Raw genomic sequence first — 18,336 nt, forward strand, 5'->3', positions numbered from 1 at the left:
TGCTTACTAAACAACATTAAAGACTTATTCACCATACATAAACACAGGTGCCTGACTAATCAGTTTACTGCGACACTAATTTTCAAGATACATGGTATGTTCTGGGTCCTGGAGAAGAATGTTGAAAACAAAATCATAGATACTGTCAAGTAAGACATTAGCTAAGTAAGGAGTTAAACCAATGTGTTCCAAGCACAGTATAACACAGTGGTTAAGAGGATGGTTATTGTAGGTACAAAGACATGGGTTTGAATCCCTGCTCAATAATCTACTAGTAGCATAATCTGAACCAATTATTTAACTTTTCTAAACTTCACCTTCCCTATCTCAAAAAATGAGGATAACAGTATCGATAACATAGGCAGAAATGCATCTAAGGTATGTGTATAGTGCCATATAAGCATTTTTTCTTAATAATCTTGATAACCTTGATATATAAAAGTCTTGATTCATAAAACATTAACTTTAATAACCTAGACAATAATTACATATAAAAAGAACAATTTTTAAACAATCATTTACTAAGAAAAGCAGCCATGTATATTTTACTCTTGAAACTATTATAAAGTATAATGTGCAAAGTAAAATCTAAAAAAAAATTTAGTTAGTGTAACATATTTTTTACTATTATTTTGCTAACCAGTCTTACATTAATGCTTTAGCTGTAGCTTTAAAAGACTGTTCAGTCTCATCTGAATAGGGATAGTCACAGACACAACAGTGAGTAAAAATGCTCTAAGGCTAAACTCTTGTATTTCCTATTATCCCTGAGTTTTTAAAGAGGGTTCTTGATAGGCTGTCATATGACACATCAGAGACGAGAACTCTATTTTATAAAAAAATGAAAGATTTACTCCTGGTTCTTACCTGGTAAGTAAATACCCCATGATTGGATGTGTTAATAAATAAAGTATTTTCTACATTTCCCACTACTCTTGCAAGAAAAACTACATCAAATGATGTATTTCCTCCTGGAAGTATTTTCTGAAAAAGAACAGCAATAAATAAAGTTAAATTAACAACTAAAAAATCCAACTGTGCTGACCACAGTCAAGTAGCTGAAGTTCTCTAAAACAATCATCTTAGAAATATTTCCATGAAGTAGGTTCTCTCCCATGAAGGTATAAGCTTTAAATTAGCTAAATTATTCTGCAATGGAAAATAATAAAAAGATATCTTCATATTGATGTCTATAGTCATATAGCTTTGCCAATTACCAGCCTAAAACCCTGTAGAGCAGACAGTTTCCTTAGATTCTGTTCCTTCAACAACCACTAGGCTGGAATGAAGTGCCTAATTATAGGCTGTTCCCTCAACACATAATCAGGCAGGGACTGAGCCAAAGCTAAACTTTTTTTTTTTTTTTTTTTAAAGATTTTATTTATTTGACAGACAGAGATCACAAGTAGGCAGAGAGGCAGGCAGAGAGAGAGGAGGAAGCAGGCTCCCTGCTGAGCAGAGAGCCCGATGTGGGACTCAATCCCAGGACCCCGAGATCATGACCTGAGCCGAAGGCAGCAGCTTAACCCACTGAGCCACCCAGGCGCCCTAGAATTCTAATTTTTTAAAAAGCATAATTAACAATCACACACACACAAATACTGAAGTGTAAATCTATTAATGTGCAAGTTCTGTAAGATGAAACCTGCAAAATATTGCTGAAAGAGATAAAAAAAAAAGCCTTTAACATCAGGGAAATAAAAAATCAAAACCACAGTGAGATACCACCTCACATCCATCAGAATGGCTAAAATTAACAACTCAGGAAATGACAGGTGTTGGTGAGGTTGCACAGAAAGGGGAACCCTCCTATGCTGTTCGTGGGACTGCAAGCTGGGGTAGCCACTCTGGAAAACAGTATGGAGGTTCCTCAAAAAGATACAAATGTAGTGATCCGAAGGGGCACGTGCACCTGAATGTTTACAGCAGCAATGTTCACAACAGCCAAACTGTCGAAAGAGCCTAGATGTCCATCAACAGATGAATGGATAAAGAAGATGTGGTATATGTGTGTACACACACACACACACACACACACACACACACACACGAATACTAGGCATCCATCAAAAATGGAAATCTTGCCATTTGCAACAATGCGGATGAAACTAGAGGGTATTATGCTGAGCGAAATAAGTCAATCAGAGAAAGACAATTATCATATGATCTCTCTGATATGAGGAATTTGGGGGAGGTTGTGGGGGAAGGGAGGGAAAAATGGAACAAGATGGGACCGGGGAGGGAGACAAACCATAAGAGACTCTTAATTTCAGGAAACAAACCGAGGGCTGCTTATGGACACTGTGGAGGGTATGTGCTATGGTGAGTGTTGTGAATAGTCTAAGACTGATGAATCACAGACCTGTACCCCCGAAGCAAATAATGCATTATATGTTAATAAAAAAAAAAGAAGCCTTTAAAATGGAGACATACTGTGTCCCTGGATTAGAAGACCTAATATTGTTAAGATGTTAATTCTCCCCTAACTGATTTATATATCCAATGTAACTGCAATAAAAATTTCAGTCAGAGAAAAAGTTGCATGCAATGTGAAATAATATCCTACAGCAGAAAAAGTACACTGCTGATAGGAAAACTGATGAAATTCACATATTTTTAAAAGATTTTATTTATTTGAGAGAGAGAGAGAGATAAGAGAGCGATCATGACAAGTGGAGGGAGGGGCAGAAGGAGAGGGAGAAGCAGACCCCTGCTGAGTGGGGAACCTGCCACAGGGCTCAATCCCAGGACCCTGAGATCATGAACTAAGCTGAAGGCAGACGCTTCAGCCACTCTGAGCTGACTGAGCCACTCAAGTGTCCCTCATGTAAGTTTTTTAGTAATATTGTACTAATGTTAATTTCCTTGTTATGATAATTGTACTCTGATTATATCAGATGTTAGCACTAGGAGAGACTGGGTAAGGGATATAAGGAGTCTATCTGTACTGTTTTTTATACATTTAAGAGTATATCAAAATAACATAATAATAATTTCTTAGAAAGATTTAAAACAAAAGAAATTGACAAGCTGATTCCAAAATTTAGATGGTGAGAAAAGGGAATAAAAAGAGCAAAACAGGGGCGCCTGGGTGACTCAGCTGGTTAAGCGTCTGCCTTTGGCTCAGGTCATGATCTCGGGGTCCTGGGATCGATCCCTGTGTTGGGCTCCCTGCTGAGTAGGGAACCTGCTTCTCCCTCTGGCCCCCTCCCAGTGCTCATGCTCTATCCCTTGCAAATGAATAAAATCTTTTAAAAAAAATCTTTAAAAAAAAAAAACAATTTTCAAAAATAAAACTGAAGGACTCACAATATCTAAGAATTATTAAAAAGCTACAGTAAACCAGAAAGTGTGGTATTGGTGAAAGGGTAGACATTTTAAGAGTCTATTAGATACATATTAGGACATAATGGAAAGTCTAAGAAACAGACCCACACTTAGGTCATCGGACTTTTGACAAAAATGCAGAGGAGTTTCAGTGAGAAAGACTAGTCTTTTCAATCAATGGTGTAGGAACAACTGTGTATTCATATGCAATACAAAATGAGCATTAATCACAGCTCATACCATAAACAAACATTAACTCAAAATGGATCACAGACCTAAACATAAAATCTAAAACTACTAAACTTCTGGAAGAAAAATAGGAGAAAATTTTTGTGACCTTGGTTTGGGCAAAGCTTAGCTACAAGTCCAAAAAGCATGACCCATAAAAGGAAACTTGATAAAATGGACTTCATGGAGATTAAAAACTTGTCTTTGGAAACATTCTGTAAAGAGAATGAAAAGATATGCTGCCAACAGGGAGAAAAGATGTGCAAATCACATATATGATAAGGACTTATATCTAGAATATATAAAGAATTCTAAAGAACTCAGTTAAGAAAACAAACAACCCAATTAAAAAACAGGCAGAAGAATTGAGCAGACATTTCAACAAAGAAAATATATGCATGGCAGAGAAAATATACACATCAAAGAATATAAAGGGGCATTAAAGATGGTGAAAAGATGTTCACCATCATTAGTCAGTGATGAAAGTAAATTAAAATAAAAATGAACACTACAACTATTTGAGTGACTAACACTAAAAACAAGCAAACAGAACGCATCCTCACAGTACGGACTACTAACAAAGATGCTGCACAACTGGAGCATACATTCATTCCTGTTGGGAATGCAAAATGGTACAGTCATTATGAGAAACCATTAAGCATATACTTAGCGTAAGACCAAGCAATTCCACTCCTAAGTATTTATATTAAGGGAAATGAGGAAAAGAAAATTTATGTTCATACAAAAATCTGTATGTGAATATTTATAGTGGTTTTATTTATAATAACTCCCAAAGTGGGAAGAATGTAAATGTCTTTAACCGGTGAATGGATAAACAAACTGTAATACTGTCATCCAGTGAAGTATTACTGAGAAATAAAGCGGTACAAAGAATGGATACATCCAACTACCTAGATAACATGAAATGCATTATGCTAAATGAAAGAAGTTGGACTCCAAAAGCTAGGTAATGCATGGTTCCTATCTACATAACCTCTGGAATAGGGTATACTCAGAGACTTGAATTGACTGAGCTGTCAATTACAGGACCATGAATTTTTGAAGCTCAGAACTATACATTAAAATGGATGTATTTCGGGGCAGCTGGGTGGCTCAGTGGGTTAAGCCTCTGCCTTTGGCTCAGGTCATGATCTCAGAGTCCTGGGATCAAACTCCGCATTGAGCTCTCTGCTTCCCCCCCATCCCCCACAACCCCCCACCCTCTCTTCTCTGCCTACTTGTGATCTCTGTCAAGTAAATAAACAAATCTTAAAAAAAAAAAAATGGGTGAATTTTCCTGAGAGTATACTGTAATAAAAATATATACATATATACATTTGCACATTCACTCAAGACAGTATTTTAGCCTGGACCTTTTTTATAAGGGTCTCAGTTTTTATAAGGGTCTTCCAGTTTCCTGGAGCAAGGACAAGTAATCGAAAGATTAGGTTTCACTATCAGTAGGCAAGAGTAAACTCAAATCTACTTTAAGACAACAAAAATCTCTAAACGAAATGGATAATTTCACTGAGCACAGGCAGTCTGTCCATAATTTCCACTGCTGTGAGTTTAACTATAAGGGGTCATATTGTTGGCCACCTACTTACCACCTTCATTACTCCTCTGACAGTTCAAGGACTTGTTGCTGACACCAAAGGGCACAGAGAGGAGTCTCAAGGCTCTTTGAGAAAAGAATGTCATTTTCCCCATCTAAGATACCAGTGCTTATAACAGAGATGTTTAATTTTTTAACACACCAAGAAAACAAAAAGGAAAGAAAAACACACTAAAAAATGCAGAGTTAAGCAGAAACTTCCTATTTTAAAGCAAGGAGTGAGGTTAACAGAAGCCTCACAGAAAGGGTCAGTGAAGAAATGTGTATGGCTTATTCTAGGCACTGCATTAAGGTAGGAAAACTCATTTACTCTTAGCATTTCAACTATAACTCAGGACTCATGAAGGTTTATAATCTAATTACAGATTATAATTTTTTTTTTTTGAGGGTGGTCCCTCAAAAACCTCAAGCAGTCAATGTAATGTTTAGTTGGTAGCACGAGACACTAGTGCTGTCAATCTGGGGAAAACGTTAACTTCAACGCAAGCTAACAGTGACAGTACTATGCCCTTCACTGTAAGCCGTGTTCCAAGTTCAGAGACATAAAAATGTTGAAAAAACTGTTTTAGAATCAATGAGTATGGTATCCCTGTTTGACAGCATTTCTAATGTCAATGAAGATATTCATAACTTACTACAGGGAAGTTTATCCAGCCAGAGAAAAACTGGTTTCCTTTAAATTTTAATGGGAACTTACATATATATTTATTATCTTTCTATATCTATATTCTATATATCTGTATCTATATTCTATTATCTATATTTTATATAATATTATCTTTCAAAAGTCCATCTAAATTCAAAGAGGAAGGAAAATTATCATGGAACACTTAATTCTTAGTATAAACTTTGGCTACTACCAGAACTGGATATCTAGTCTTGAGTAAGTAGGTGATGCATTAGAGACCTGAATTTCTAGTTCCGTCACTAAGAAACTGTGATTTTGGCAAATAATTTAACCTCTGTAAGTTTCAACTTCTCCTAAATTCAAAATGAGCCAGTTTTATTAGATGATCTCTGAGATCCCAATTATTAAACAAACCATAAAAATGACCAGTCTGTTTAATTTTGGAAGATAAGGCTTTGCTTTATGATGTCATTTATATCTGAGGAGGGACAGGAGGAATCTAGAAATGAGAGTATAAGTTCTCTTTGATAGTTCTCAGTATCTATCAAGACTTGACTCTACTCTTATTTTAGTACTTGAAGAAGATGCTGAGACTGAACAAGTATTTCCCTCCCTCCCCTCCTCCTTCCCCTCTTCTCCCCATTTTTCTTCTTCTCCTCCCCCCCTCCCAATAACAGGGAAAATCTAATTCCAAGTGACACTTAAGGATGTAACAAAACAGAACAGCAGGCTCAGGAACATAACCTTCCCATAAGAGTTCATCAGATTTGCTACAATTTATCCTTTGTCCCCTTTCCTGCACACTTTCTAAATTAGATGAATTGATGTGATAAAAAATTAGAAAACAGTATAAAGTAATGAAGAACAAACAAGGTGTGCTAGCTTTAACCCAACATTATCTGCAGCTAAGTATTTTACCTTTGTACCACTGCTTAGTCCCTGCCTGGCTCGTAAGCTCAACCAGGTCCACGACTTCACCAGTGACTCTTAAACTTCCATTTTGAATCCAGTCTTTTCTCTTATAATCTAAACTCAGACACCAACTGACTCTTGGCACTTGTACCCGGATATCTAAAAGACATCTCAAATCTAACATGTCAAAAACTTAACTACTGATTATACTCCTGAAATCTGCTCAACCTTCAGCCTTCTTCATCCCAGTTGATGGCAACTCTGTTCTTTAGTAGTTTGGGACAAAAACTACAATCAATCTTGACTCTCCTCTTTCTCTTGGTCTCACATCAGGAAATCCTGTTGGCTATGTTTTCAAAATATATCCAAAATCCAACAGCTTTCTTCACTTTTTTTTTTTTTAAGATTTTATTTATTTGACAGAGATCACAAGTTGGCAGAGAGGCAGGCAAGAAAAAGAGGGGGAAGCAGGCTCCCTGCTGAGCAGAGAGCCTGATGGGGGGCTTGATCCCAGGACCCTGAGATCATGACCTGAGCCGAAGGCAGAGGCTTTAACCCACTGAACCACCCAGGCGCCCTGCTTTCTTCACTTCTTCACTCTTGTCAGAGTAACTGTCTTTTACCATGGGGTACTACAATAGTTAATGTAACTGGTGTCCCTGATTCTCCCCTTGTTATTCTGCAGTTTCTTTTTGATAAATAGTGATCCTTATAAAACATAAGCTATCATTTAATTTCTTAGCTCAAATCTGTGAAGGCTTCCAATTCCAATCAGGATAAGAGCCAAAGTCATCCTCATAGCTTGTAAGAGCCTTCACAGTTTATCCCTTCCCATCCCCATTCATTTCCCTCACCCTTGGTCACTCTGGTCTAGCCACACTGTCCTGTTTGCGCACAGGCAGGCTTTCACATCAGAGCCGTTGTACTGCCTGTACCCTGTCTGGAATGTTCTTCTTCCATATATTCTACTTCCTTCCATTCAGTACTCTCTCTCACCTCTTTCAAGTCTGTCCAAATGTCACCTTCTAAATGAAGGCTGTCCTATCTTATTTAAAATTGGAAGAGTGATGGCAGCCTAAGATGTCAGCATGAGACTGACATGGCAGCATAAGATGATCCTCCTTTTTGTCCCCCTTTTTAAGCTATGGATTAGAAATACATCCACAAACAGTAGTGCTTTTGTGGGAATTGTGGGATTCAGCACCATATGCCAGGGGACTTGGGAGTTGTCTCAACCACCTGTGCATCTGGTAGTAGGTGGGCAGACTTCAATATGGGTTGCAGAATCAGTCCACTTGCCCCAACCACTCTTGCCATAATGGGAAAAAAACCTGGAGAGTGCTGACCTAGGCAGATACCCATACAAGACAGATGTTGTTTAAAACAAACAAACAAACAAACAAAAAAAAACGGTTGGTCACAGTGGAAACTGTAAGAGGAATTTTCCCAATGCCAGTTCCATTTCCCCTACTCCACCAAAGCCAACACTCCATGGGAATAAATCACCCAGTAGTGGAGACCTTTACAATAAGGGAAAAGGAGAGCAGTGAGTGAGTACCCAACTAGACCCATTGTGCAGGGAGTGGCAGGAGAAACCAGTTTCTTTCCAGCAACACCCAGAGTACTGAGGCAGGACCTCCAAAACTGGGAAAGGGAAGAGAGCAGGAAAGAGAAAGATAAGAATATAAAGGGGCATTAAAGATAAACAGTTGCTGGTAACTGTACTCAGGACTTCAGCAGGAAGCCTGCCCATGAACCTCTGGGAATACTTCGCCTAAGGATACCCCCCACTGCACTGGGTCTACAGGCACTTCAATGGCCCAAGTGCTAAACCCACATCCCGTTTCACTCTGCAGTGGCTCCTTGTGCTCACTCCCAAGTGCAGTGGTGAGAGCAAACCCAGTAAATGGAATGTTATCAGGAAAACAGCAGGATGTGTGGGCAAGTGAGGAACCACAAACTTGAGCACCACCTTCTGGAAAATCTAAAAGGTGGAGAAAATCCAAATATAATAGCACCAACAAAGAATATACCACATCTGAAGACAATTAGTAAAGATTTAGGAAGGGGTCTCCTACTTCAAACACAAAAGCAGAAATGCAAAACTTCAAGAAACATGAAAAATCGAAAAAACATGATCACCAAAAGAACAGTAATTCTCCAACAACCAAAAGCACAGATTTTTGCAATCTAGCTGTTAAAAAAAAAAAAAAAAGGAACTACTTGAATCCTTTAAGATTTTGTTTATTCATTTGAGAGAGGGAGAGCACAAGCAGGAGGAGCTTCAGGCAGAGGGAAAGGGAGAAGCAGGCTCCCCACCAAGCAGGGAGCCTGGTGCGGGGCTCAATCCCAGAAGCCTGGGATCATGACCTGAGCAGAAGGCAGACGCTTAACCAACTAAGCCACCCAGGTGACCCTCAAAGTAGTTCTTCTGAACAAACTCAGTGATGTACAAGAAAACTCAGAAGGACAATTCAATGGAATCAGGAAACAATATGCAAACAAAATGAGATATTTAACAAAAAGAAGAAATAATAAAAAAAGAACCACATTGAAATTCTGGAGCTTAAGATTTCAATGATTGAAATGAAAAAAACCCAACAGAGAACATGTATAGCAGAGTATAGCAAAGAGAATGCAGAATAAATGATCTACAAATTTTGAATTATCAATTAGAATAAAAAGAATTTTAAAAAGTGAAGAAAGCCTATTGAATCTATCTAATTCCATCAAAGAACAAATATAATAATCAGAGTTCCAGAGAAGAGAGGGAGAAGGAGGCAGAAAGTTTATTTAAAGAAATAACAACTTTGGGACACCTGGGTGGCTCAGTTGGTTAAGCTGCTGCCTTCAGCTCAGGTCATGATGCTGGGGTCCTGGGATCGAGTCCCGCATCGGGCTCCTTGCTCGGCAGGGAGTCTGCTTCTCTCGCTGCCTCTCCCTGCCTTTCTGCATGCTTGTGTGTACTCGCTCTCTCTCTCTGGCAAAATAAATAAATTAAAAAAAAAAAAAACATGAAAGAAATAACAGCTGAGAACTTCCCAAACTTGGGGAGAGACTTGGACATCTATGTACACGAAGCTAACAGATCACCCTATTATCTCAATGCAAAAGACCTTCTCCAACACATGGTATAAAGGAACTGCCAAAAATCAAAGACAAAGGGAGAATCTTAAAAGCACCCAGGGAAAAGAGTGTAATCTATGAAGGAACTCCATGAGGCTATTAATGATTTCTCAGCAAAAACCCTACAGGCCAGGAGAGAGCGGGATGACATACTCAAGGAACTGAAAGAAAAAACTGCTAGCCAAGAAGACTCTTATCTGACAAAATTATCCTTCAGATGCAAAGGAGAAGTAATTACTTTCTTGGACTAACAAGTCACTTGTGAACTCTGAGGGAGCTTATCCCTGCTAGACTTGCTTTGTAAGAAATGCTGAAAGGTGTTTTTCTAGTGTTACTAGTGATACAAAAACAGATGAAAGTATACAACAAACTGGATAAAGGTAAATACATAGTCAGACATAGAAAATCCTAATTCTCTAAGAGGATGGTTTATTAACCATGTAACGGTACTAGAAAGGCTAAAGAGAGTGTCAAAAATAATGATAGCTATTATAATTTGTTAATGAACACAATAAAAAAAGAGGTCAATAATGACATCAAGCATATGAAAGGGGGAAGAGTAAAAGGTGATGCTTTTACACAACTGAAGTTGCTATCAGCTTAAAATGGATGGTTTTATAAGATATTTTATGTAAGCTTCATGGTACCAAGAAGCAAAAACATATTCACAAAAGTTAAAGAAGTAGGAAACAGAATGGGGGAAAAAAACCACAAATCTAGAAAGGCAGGCAGAAAAAGAGGGGAAAAGAATCAGTGGAAACCCAGAACAACCAGAAAGCCATTAAGAAGACTACACTGTAAGTCCATACATATCAAGAATAACTCTAAATGTAAATGAACTGAATTCATCAATCAAAAGGCACAAAGGTACTAGATAAAGAAATGAGACCCAACTCTGTATTGCCTACAAGAAGGCAAACTTCAGCTTTAAGGACACACATTGACTCAAAGTGAAAGGCTGCAAAAAGATAATTCAGTGCAAGTAGAAACCAAAAGAGAGGGGCGTGGCTAGACTTGTATCAGATGAAACAGACTTGAAAAGCCAAAAATGCTAACAAGAGACAAAGAAGGTCATAATATAATAATAAAGGGGTCAATGAATCAAGAGGATATAAAAATTGTAAATATATATGTACCCAACATCAGAGCACCTAAATATATTAGCAAATATTGCCAGATTTGAACGGAGAAATCGACAATACAATAACATCAAGTGACTTCAATACCCCACTTTCACCAATGGATAGATCATCCAGGCAGAACAAAAGCAAGGAAATGTTGGATTTGAACCATACATTAGACCAAATAGACCTAACAGACATTTATAGATCATTCTATCCTACAGCAGCAAATATGTGTTCTTCTCAAGTGCACACAAAACATTCTTCAAGGCAGACCATATGACAGTACAAAGAACAAGTCTTATGGCAAATTTAAGAAGACTGAAATAATACCAAGTATATTTTCAGACTACAATGGTATGAAACTAGGAATCAGAAAAGGGAAGCTGGAAAATCTACAAATGTGTGGAAATTAAACATACGCCTAAGTAACCAGGTCAAAAAAGAAATCAAAAGGGAACAAACAAAAAATTGAAACAAATGAAAATGGAAACACAACATACCAAAACTTATAGGATGCTGCACAAGCAGTCCTAAGAGAGACTTTATAGTTATAAATGCATATAAGAAAACAGAAACATCTCAAATAAACATCACACTTTACACCTCAAGGAACTAGAAATAGAAGAACAAACCTGAGTCCAAAATTAGCAGAAGGAAAGAAATAAAAATCAGAGCAGAAATACATAAAATAGAGACCAGAAAAACAACAAGGAAAAAAACAGTGAAACTAAGAGCTGGTTTCAAAAAAATAAAACAAAATCGGTAAACCTTTAGCTACACAAACCATGAAAGAAGACAATATTCGAAGTCAGAAATGAAAGAGGAGACATTACAATTGATACTACAGAAATACACAGGATCATAAGAGACTATTATGAACAATTATATGCCAACACATTGGATAACCTAGAAGAAATGGATAAATTCTTAGAAACATACAACCTACCAAGACTGAATCAGGAAGAAACAGAAAATCTGAATAGACCAGTGAGTAAGGAGACTGACTCACTAACCAAAACCTCCCTACAAAGAAAACCCCAGGATAAGCTGGTTTCACTCATGAATCACAGGTATGCCTGTGTTAGGAAAACTACAAAACCTTGATGAAAGAAACTGAAGAAGACACAAACACATGGGAAGATATGCCATGTTCAATGACTGGAAGAATCACTGATAACTGTCTGTTAAGATGTCCATACTACCTAAAGTCATCTATAGAGTCAAGGCAATCCCTATCAATGACCCAAAGGCATTTTTTTTTACAGAAATAGATAAAAATTGGACAGCTATATACAGAAGAATGAAGCTGGGCCATTCTCTTACACCATACACAAAGATAAACTCGAAATGGATGAAAGACCTCAATGTGAGACAGGATTATATCAAAATCCTAGGGGAGAACATAGGCAGTAACCTCTTCAACATCAACCAAAGCAACTTCTTTCAAGACACGTCTCCAAAGGCAAAGGAAACAAAAGTGAAAATGAATTTTTGGGACTTCATCAAAATAAAAAGTTTCTGCACAGCAAAGGAAATAGTCAACAAAACTAAGAGGCAAACCACAGAATGGGAGAAGATATTAGCAAACGACACTACAGACAAAGGGCTGATATCCAAGATCTATAAAGAACTTCTCAAACTCACCACCCCAAAACCAGATAATCAAGTTAAAAAATGGTTAGATGACATGAGCAGACAATTCTCCAAAGAAGACATACAAATGGCTAACAGACACATGAAAAAGTGTTCATCATCATTAGACATCAGGGAAATTCAAATCAAAACCACACTGAAATACCACCTTATACCAGTTAGAATGTCAAAAATCAAGAAGTCAAGAAACAACAAATGTTGGAGAAGTTGTAGAGAAAGGAGAACCTTCTTACACTGTTGGTAGAAATGCAAATTGGTGCAGCCACTTTGGAAAAGAGTGTGGAGGTTCCTCAAAAAATTAAAAATAGAGATACCCTACGACCCAGCAATTGCACTATTGGGTTCTTACCCCAAAGATACAGATGTAGTGAAAAGAAGGGCCAAACGAACCCCAATGTTCATAGCAATAAAGTCCACAATAGCCAAAACATGGAAAGAGCCAAGATGCCCTTCAACAGACGAATGGATAAAGAAGATGTGGCCCATATAAACAATGGACTATTACTCAGCCATCAGAAAAGATGAATACCCACATTTGAATCAACATGGATGGGACTGGAGGACATTATCTAAGTGAAATAAGTCAAACAGAGAAAGTCAATTATTATATGGTTTCACTTATTTGTGGAGCATAAGGAATAGCATGGAGGACAATAGGAGAAGGGAAAATTGAAGGGAGAGAAATTGGAGTGGCAGATGACCCATGAGAGACTATGGACTCCGGGAAACAAACTGAGGGTTTTAGAAGGTAGTGGGCTGGGAGAATGGATGAGCCTGGTGATGGGAATTAAGGAAGGCACAGATGGAGCACTGGGTGTTTATAAGCAAACAATGAATGGAACACTACATCAAAAATGATGTACTTTATGGTGACTAACATAACACAATAAAATAAATAAGTAAAATGGGCAGAGTAACTTCTTTCCCAAAGAAGACATAGCCAACAGGTATACAGAAAGAAGTTCAATAATTCTAATCATCAGGGAAATGCAAATGAAAACCACAATGAGATATCATTCCATAACTGTTAGAATGGCTATCATTGAGAAAACAAGTGTTGATGAGATGTGGACATAAGGGAATCCTGTACACTGTTGGTGGGAATGTAAATTGGTTCAAAACAATATGGTGGTTCTTCAAAAAATTAAAAAACAAGAACAACCATATGATCTGGCAATCCTACTTCCGGGTATTTATCCAAAGGAAATGAAAACAGGATACTGAAGAGATATAAGCACTCCCATGTTTACTGCAGCATCCTTCACAATAGCCAAGTGTCTATCAATAGGTGAAGAGATAAAAATGATATGATATACACACAAACATTCCCCCCATGGAATATTATTCAGCTATGAGAAAAAAGGAAATTCTGCCATTTGTAACAATATGGATGGACCCTGAGGGCATTGTGCTAAATGACTTATATAAAATAATTCATTAGATAAAAATATTCATTAAGACCTTCAACCCATGAGAAGAGATTATATTAGGAATAGCAAAATATGTGGGCTAAAACATTTTTAGTCTCAGATTGAAACAATGTTTTCTTAATCTTCAAATTATGTGAAAATTTAATCAATCAAAAGGTTCTAGACAATCAAGGAAAAAATAATTTGTGTTGCTTACCTATGTCTGTAAGGGACTACATTTTTATAATTCTTACCATAATCCAAATTAGACTATTATATACAGTATTAAAAAAAATCTGTATTCTTTGATACAAAACATGTATTACATGTTTCTTTTTAGTATTACATGTTTTATGGTCAATATACAATACAGTCATGAAAGATGAATAGGTCTAAATTGCGGTCATATTATGGAATTTTAAATTGTAAGTGTAATTAACTAGACAATTATAGTTAATTAACAGGTAATTACAAGTAACAATTAATTATTGGAAGTCACACACAGAAAAACAAATTGTCACACAACCACATTCTTTACTACCCTTATTCTTCTTGATTTTCAGGTTAAAAAAAGACCTTACTAAGGGGGTTATTTGCCTATGGGTTATTATATGGTTATATAAAACTTGGCCTTTTAGAAAAATAACTACTGTTTTCTCTATTTCCTCCTGGTTAGTTAATATAGAGATGATACTGGTAAATAACTGAAAACTTAAGTGAGTTATAGGAAATGTTCTATTTTCAAGGATGTGAGATCTGACCAGGAATTTTGAAGGTGACGAAGAGTTAAAATAAAATTTCAGAAAGGGTCTGCCTTCCTGGACATGAGAAGACTCTTTTCATCTTTCACCAAAGGCTCTTAATGTAGGCATAACATTGAAGTGGAGGGGAAATAAGGTTATTTCTTCCCCCAAGAATTCATTCCATTTCTCCTCTTCATTCTTCAGCTGCTGGAGTCCACACCTTACTTCAGGAAATTAAGATGGAAACCAAGAAGAAGAAGAAGAAAGAGAAGACAGCATAGACTTTGGCTATCTTCTTTTTTGAAACTAAATCTAGGTGATTCAGCTGTAGATTTTGGTAGGTATAGATAATTTTTGTTTAATTTCACCTCCTGACAATGGAAAACAAATATGATTTTTAACTTATCCTTTGACTAACATACAGATTTACTTTATCTTTTTTTTTTTTTTTTTTTTCAGATTTACTTTATCTTTTGAGGAATTTTCAGAAAAACACTTCTCTGCATAAAATTCATGTGTAGAAATAAGTCCTGGGAGAGTCTAGTTCGGAAATGTCAAGCTAGTGGCCGTTAGTTTGTTTCATTTGGTCCACACCATCTGTCTTTTTAAAACTGAATACATTTCAATGTGTAAAAACTGGAAGATATCATATAAAAATTCCTACTTCTGATTCTTTTTGGAACATAACAAGAACCATGGATGGGCTTACATTCCCAGATGGTTAACCACTGGCTGGACCTGAGTGCGGGCTGATCCCTTTAGACTGGCCACGTGTTCTCCAGTCACCCTCATTCCATGTGGCCCACTTCTCTCATTTACATTATTTATATGGTCCCTGTAAGCAATCTTTATTTGTAATTCTTGGTCTAGTCTTTGTCTTATGATAGAAACATGAAAAAAGTGAAAACCCTGGCCTTTAACAAGGGTGAAGCTTAGGCATTTTGAAACAAGAAAACATTGCTTGAATTAGCAGAGAATGTTAACGAGTTAAAAATAAAATCTGTACTGCAGTTGTGAACTATTTTTAAACTGTTTCCATTTTCACTTCACTATTTTGCTCTTTAACTCAACAAACAAGTCTCTGCACACTGGCCATTCCCGGAAGTTGGGTGGTTGCATTTACACATAAGTGCACCTCTATTCACAGGTGGTAGCATATACATCTCACATCACAGCCTAATATGATACAAATCGCTGGGTAGGCCAATAGAACACATAAACACTCATCTTGGGTCTTATCATTAACTGCATGACAGGGGCAAACCCTTCTGAAACTGAGCTCTTTCTTCCTTTGTATAATGAGGATATTGGACTAGATGAATACATAAATCTGTCCCAGCACAGCCACTCTATTATTTGAGAACATCAGCATGTTTATAAAAGCTCTGAAAACATCTTTTAAGTAACAACAAAAAAATTACTTCAGGGAAATTTAACAAATACCTTAGAAAAAGGGACTTCTTCCATGAGAACCACAAAAATAAAATTTTCATTACTGAAAGTAACATGCTAACTCATCAGTTCCTTGCTAATACTTTTAAATTTAAAAAAGCCAAAATTACGTAATTTTATTTTTTACTCCAGAAGTTGCTAGCTAAGGACAACATATGAAATAGGATTTTGAAAGGAGAAATGTAATATCTAAATAAATTCTATACTTTTAGCTACTTTAAAAAAAGATCCTTTTTATTTGGTCCTATCTCTTCAAAGGAGTCAGTAGAAACTCTGGGAAGATGAAATTAAGTTCCACTCACTTATCTCCCTCTGATGCTTGGTATTTAGCTTTTTTGGAAGCTCATTTATTAGTTATTTTAGCAGCCTATCTGTTAAAGCTTAATGTGTGCACTGTCTCAAATTCAAAATTTTTGAAGGCTCAAGTTTTCAGTCGGATTTTTTTTTTAAAATTACAAGTCTGCATACTATCTACAAAAATGATTATAAAGTTAAATTTCAGAGGATACTTGTGGTAGACAGAACTCTAAAACAGCCCCCCAAATTTCCTGCCCTAATCTCTGAGATTGTGACTATGAGGAAATATCACACCTGTGGTTATTTATATTACACAATAAAGGGGAATTTGCAAATGTAACTGAGGTCATTTTAGTTAGTTGACGCAGTTCATCAAAAAGGAGACTATCCAGGTAGTCCTGACCTGATGATACAATTAAGGCAGAATTTTCTCCACTGGTGGCAGAAGAGGAAGCCAAAGAAACCCGAAGCATGAGGGAGATAAGATGTATTACTCCTGGCTTGAAGGTGGTGACAAGCAATGTGGGCACCCTAGGGAACTGAGAGAGGTCCCTGGCTAAGAGACAGCAATGAAATGGGGACCTCAATTCTATAAGCATAGGAATTGAATTCTGCTGAAAATTTCAATGAGTTGGGAAGTGGATTTTCCCTGAGTTTCCAGTCAAGGACTCAGCGCAGCTGACATATTAACAGCTTTATGATACTCTGAGCAAAGAGCCCACTGGACTTAAGACTTACAAAACTATGTGCTAATAAGTGGGTGTTGTTTTAAGCTATCATGTTTGTAGTAGTTTATTATGAACAACAGAAAACTAACACAGTGCTGAGGAATTACTTATTTTTAAAAAGGAAAAAAAATCAACTAAATATCTGACTGCTACATTTTCCAGAATGCCTAGGTTCAAACTGGAATTAAATTGTTTCATGTTGAGAAAAACAATATGTGTTTAAGAGGAGAAGTGATAATTATTAGGAAATGGGGCAACTGAAATCCAGAACAAATATGAAACACTCACATTGGATTTTAATTATAGCAAAATGAAATTATACATAAAAAAATCTAGCTATTTCAATTTCAAACTTAAGGGAAACATTTATTGCAGAAATACTTACCCTATTTTGAAAAAATGATGCATGAAAATGTGATGTTGTAGCAGATATTGATACTAAAGTAATAGTTTCTTCAGAACTAGGATTATGTAAGTAAACTTTTTCCATTTTTGGCATTCCAACTGGCCTGTAAAAGCAAAAAAAAAACAAAAAACAAAAAACACAACAATAAAAACCTGTCACAAATACTTCATAGATTCCTAGTTGTTAAAAAATTAAATATCAAAACCATTAGACAAATATACATCCAAACATATAAAACTATTTATTAAATTGGTTTATATTTAAAATTACACATGAAAATGCATTCAGCAAATGTATAGTGAGTGCCAATTTTATGTCACAAACCGAGCCAGGGGCTGGGATATGATGAAGCAAATCTCTGCCTGAAGGAAGCTTACAGTCTAGTGAGGAAGCAGGCAGGAAACAAAATGGTCAGATCCTTTCATTGCTTTCTGTAATACCGCCCTGCTTTCCTACCAATTCTGAATCATGTCCTCTTCTCCCCAAATTCCACTGATACACGCTCTTCAGTTTAGGAGAAACTGAGTGGCAAAGTTATGTGAGCAGATCTGCTTTATGAGTTAGGGGGTATTATTGTCCTCATTTTATAAATGAGGATGCTGAGGCACAGAAAAGTTATTTAACTGATCCAAAGTCACACTTGGAATCTAAGTTTGAATCCAGGCCACCTGGCTTTAGTCCATGTTCT

General features: G+C 36.7%; 1 protein-coding gene across 1 annotated transcript in view; it reads right to left on the reverse strand.

Annotated features, from left to right (window-relative positions):
* LOC111155839 (transmembrane protein 131) overlaps positions 1-18,336 on the reverse strand; it is a 216,665-nt gene that overhangs the window by 79,106 nt on the left and 119,223 nt on the right. Inside the window, exons 5-6 of the mRNA XM_022516255.1 lie at positions 17,628-17,751; positions 868-984 (exon numbers count right to left, since the gene is read on the reverse strand). Coding sequence (XP_022371963.1) covers positions 868-984; positions 17,628-17,751 — 241 coding nt within the window. The remainder of the gene's footprint in view (positions 1-867; positions 985-17,627; positions 17,752-18,336) is intronic.

This window comes from Enhydra lutris, unplaced genomic scaffold (assembly GCF_002288905.1).
Source record: "Enhydra lutris kenyoni isolate GAN:26980312 unplaced genomic scaffold, ASM228890v2 scaffoldscaffold44, whole genome shotgun sequence".
Lineage (NCBI taxonomy): Eukaryota > Metazoa > Chordata > Mammalia > Carnivora > Mustelidae > Enhydra > Enhydra lutris.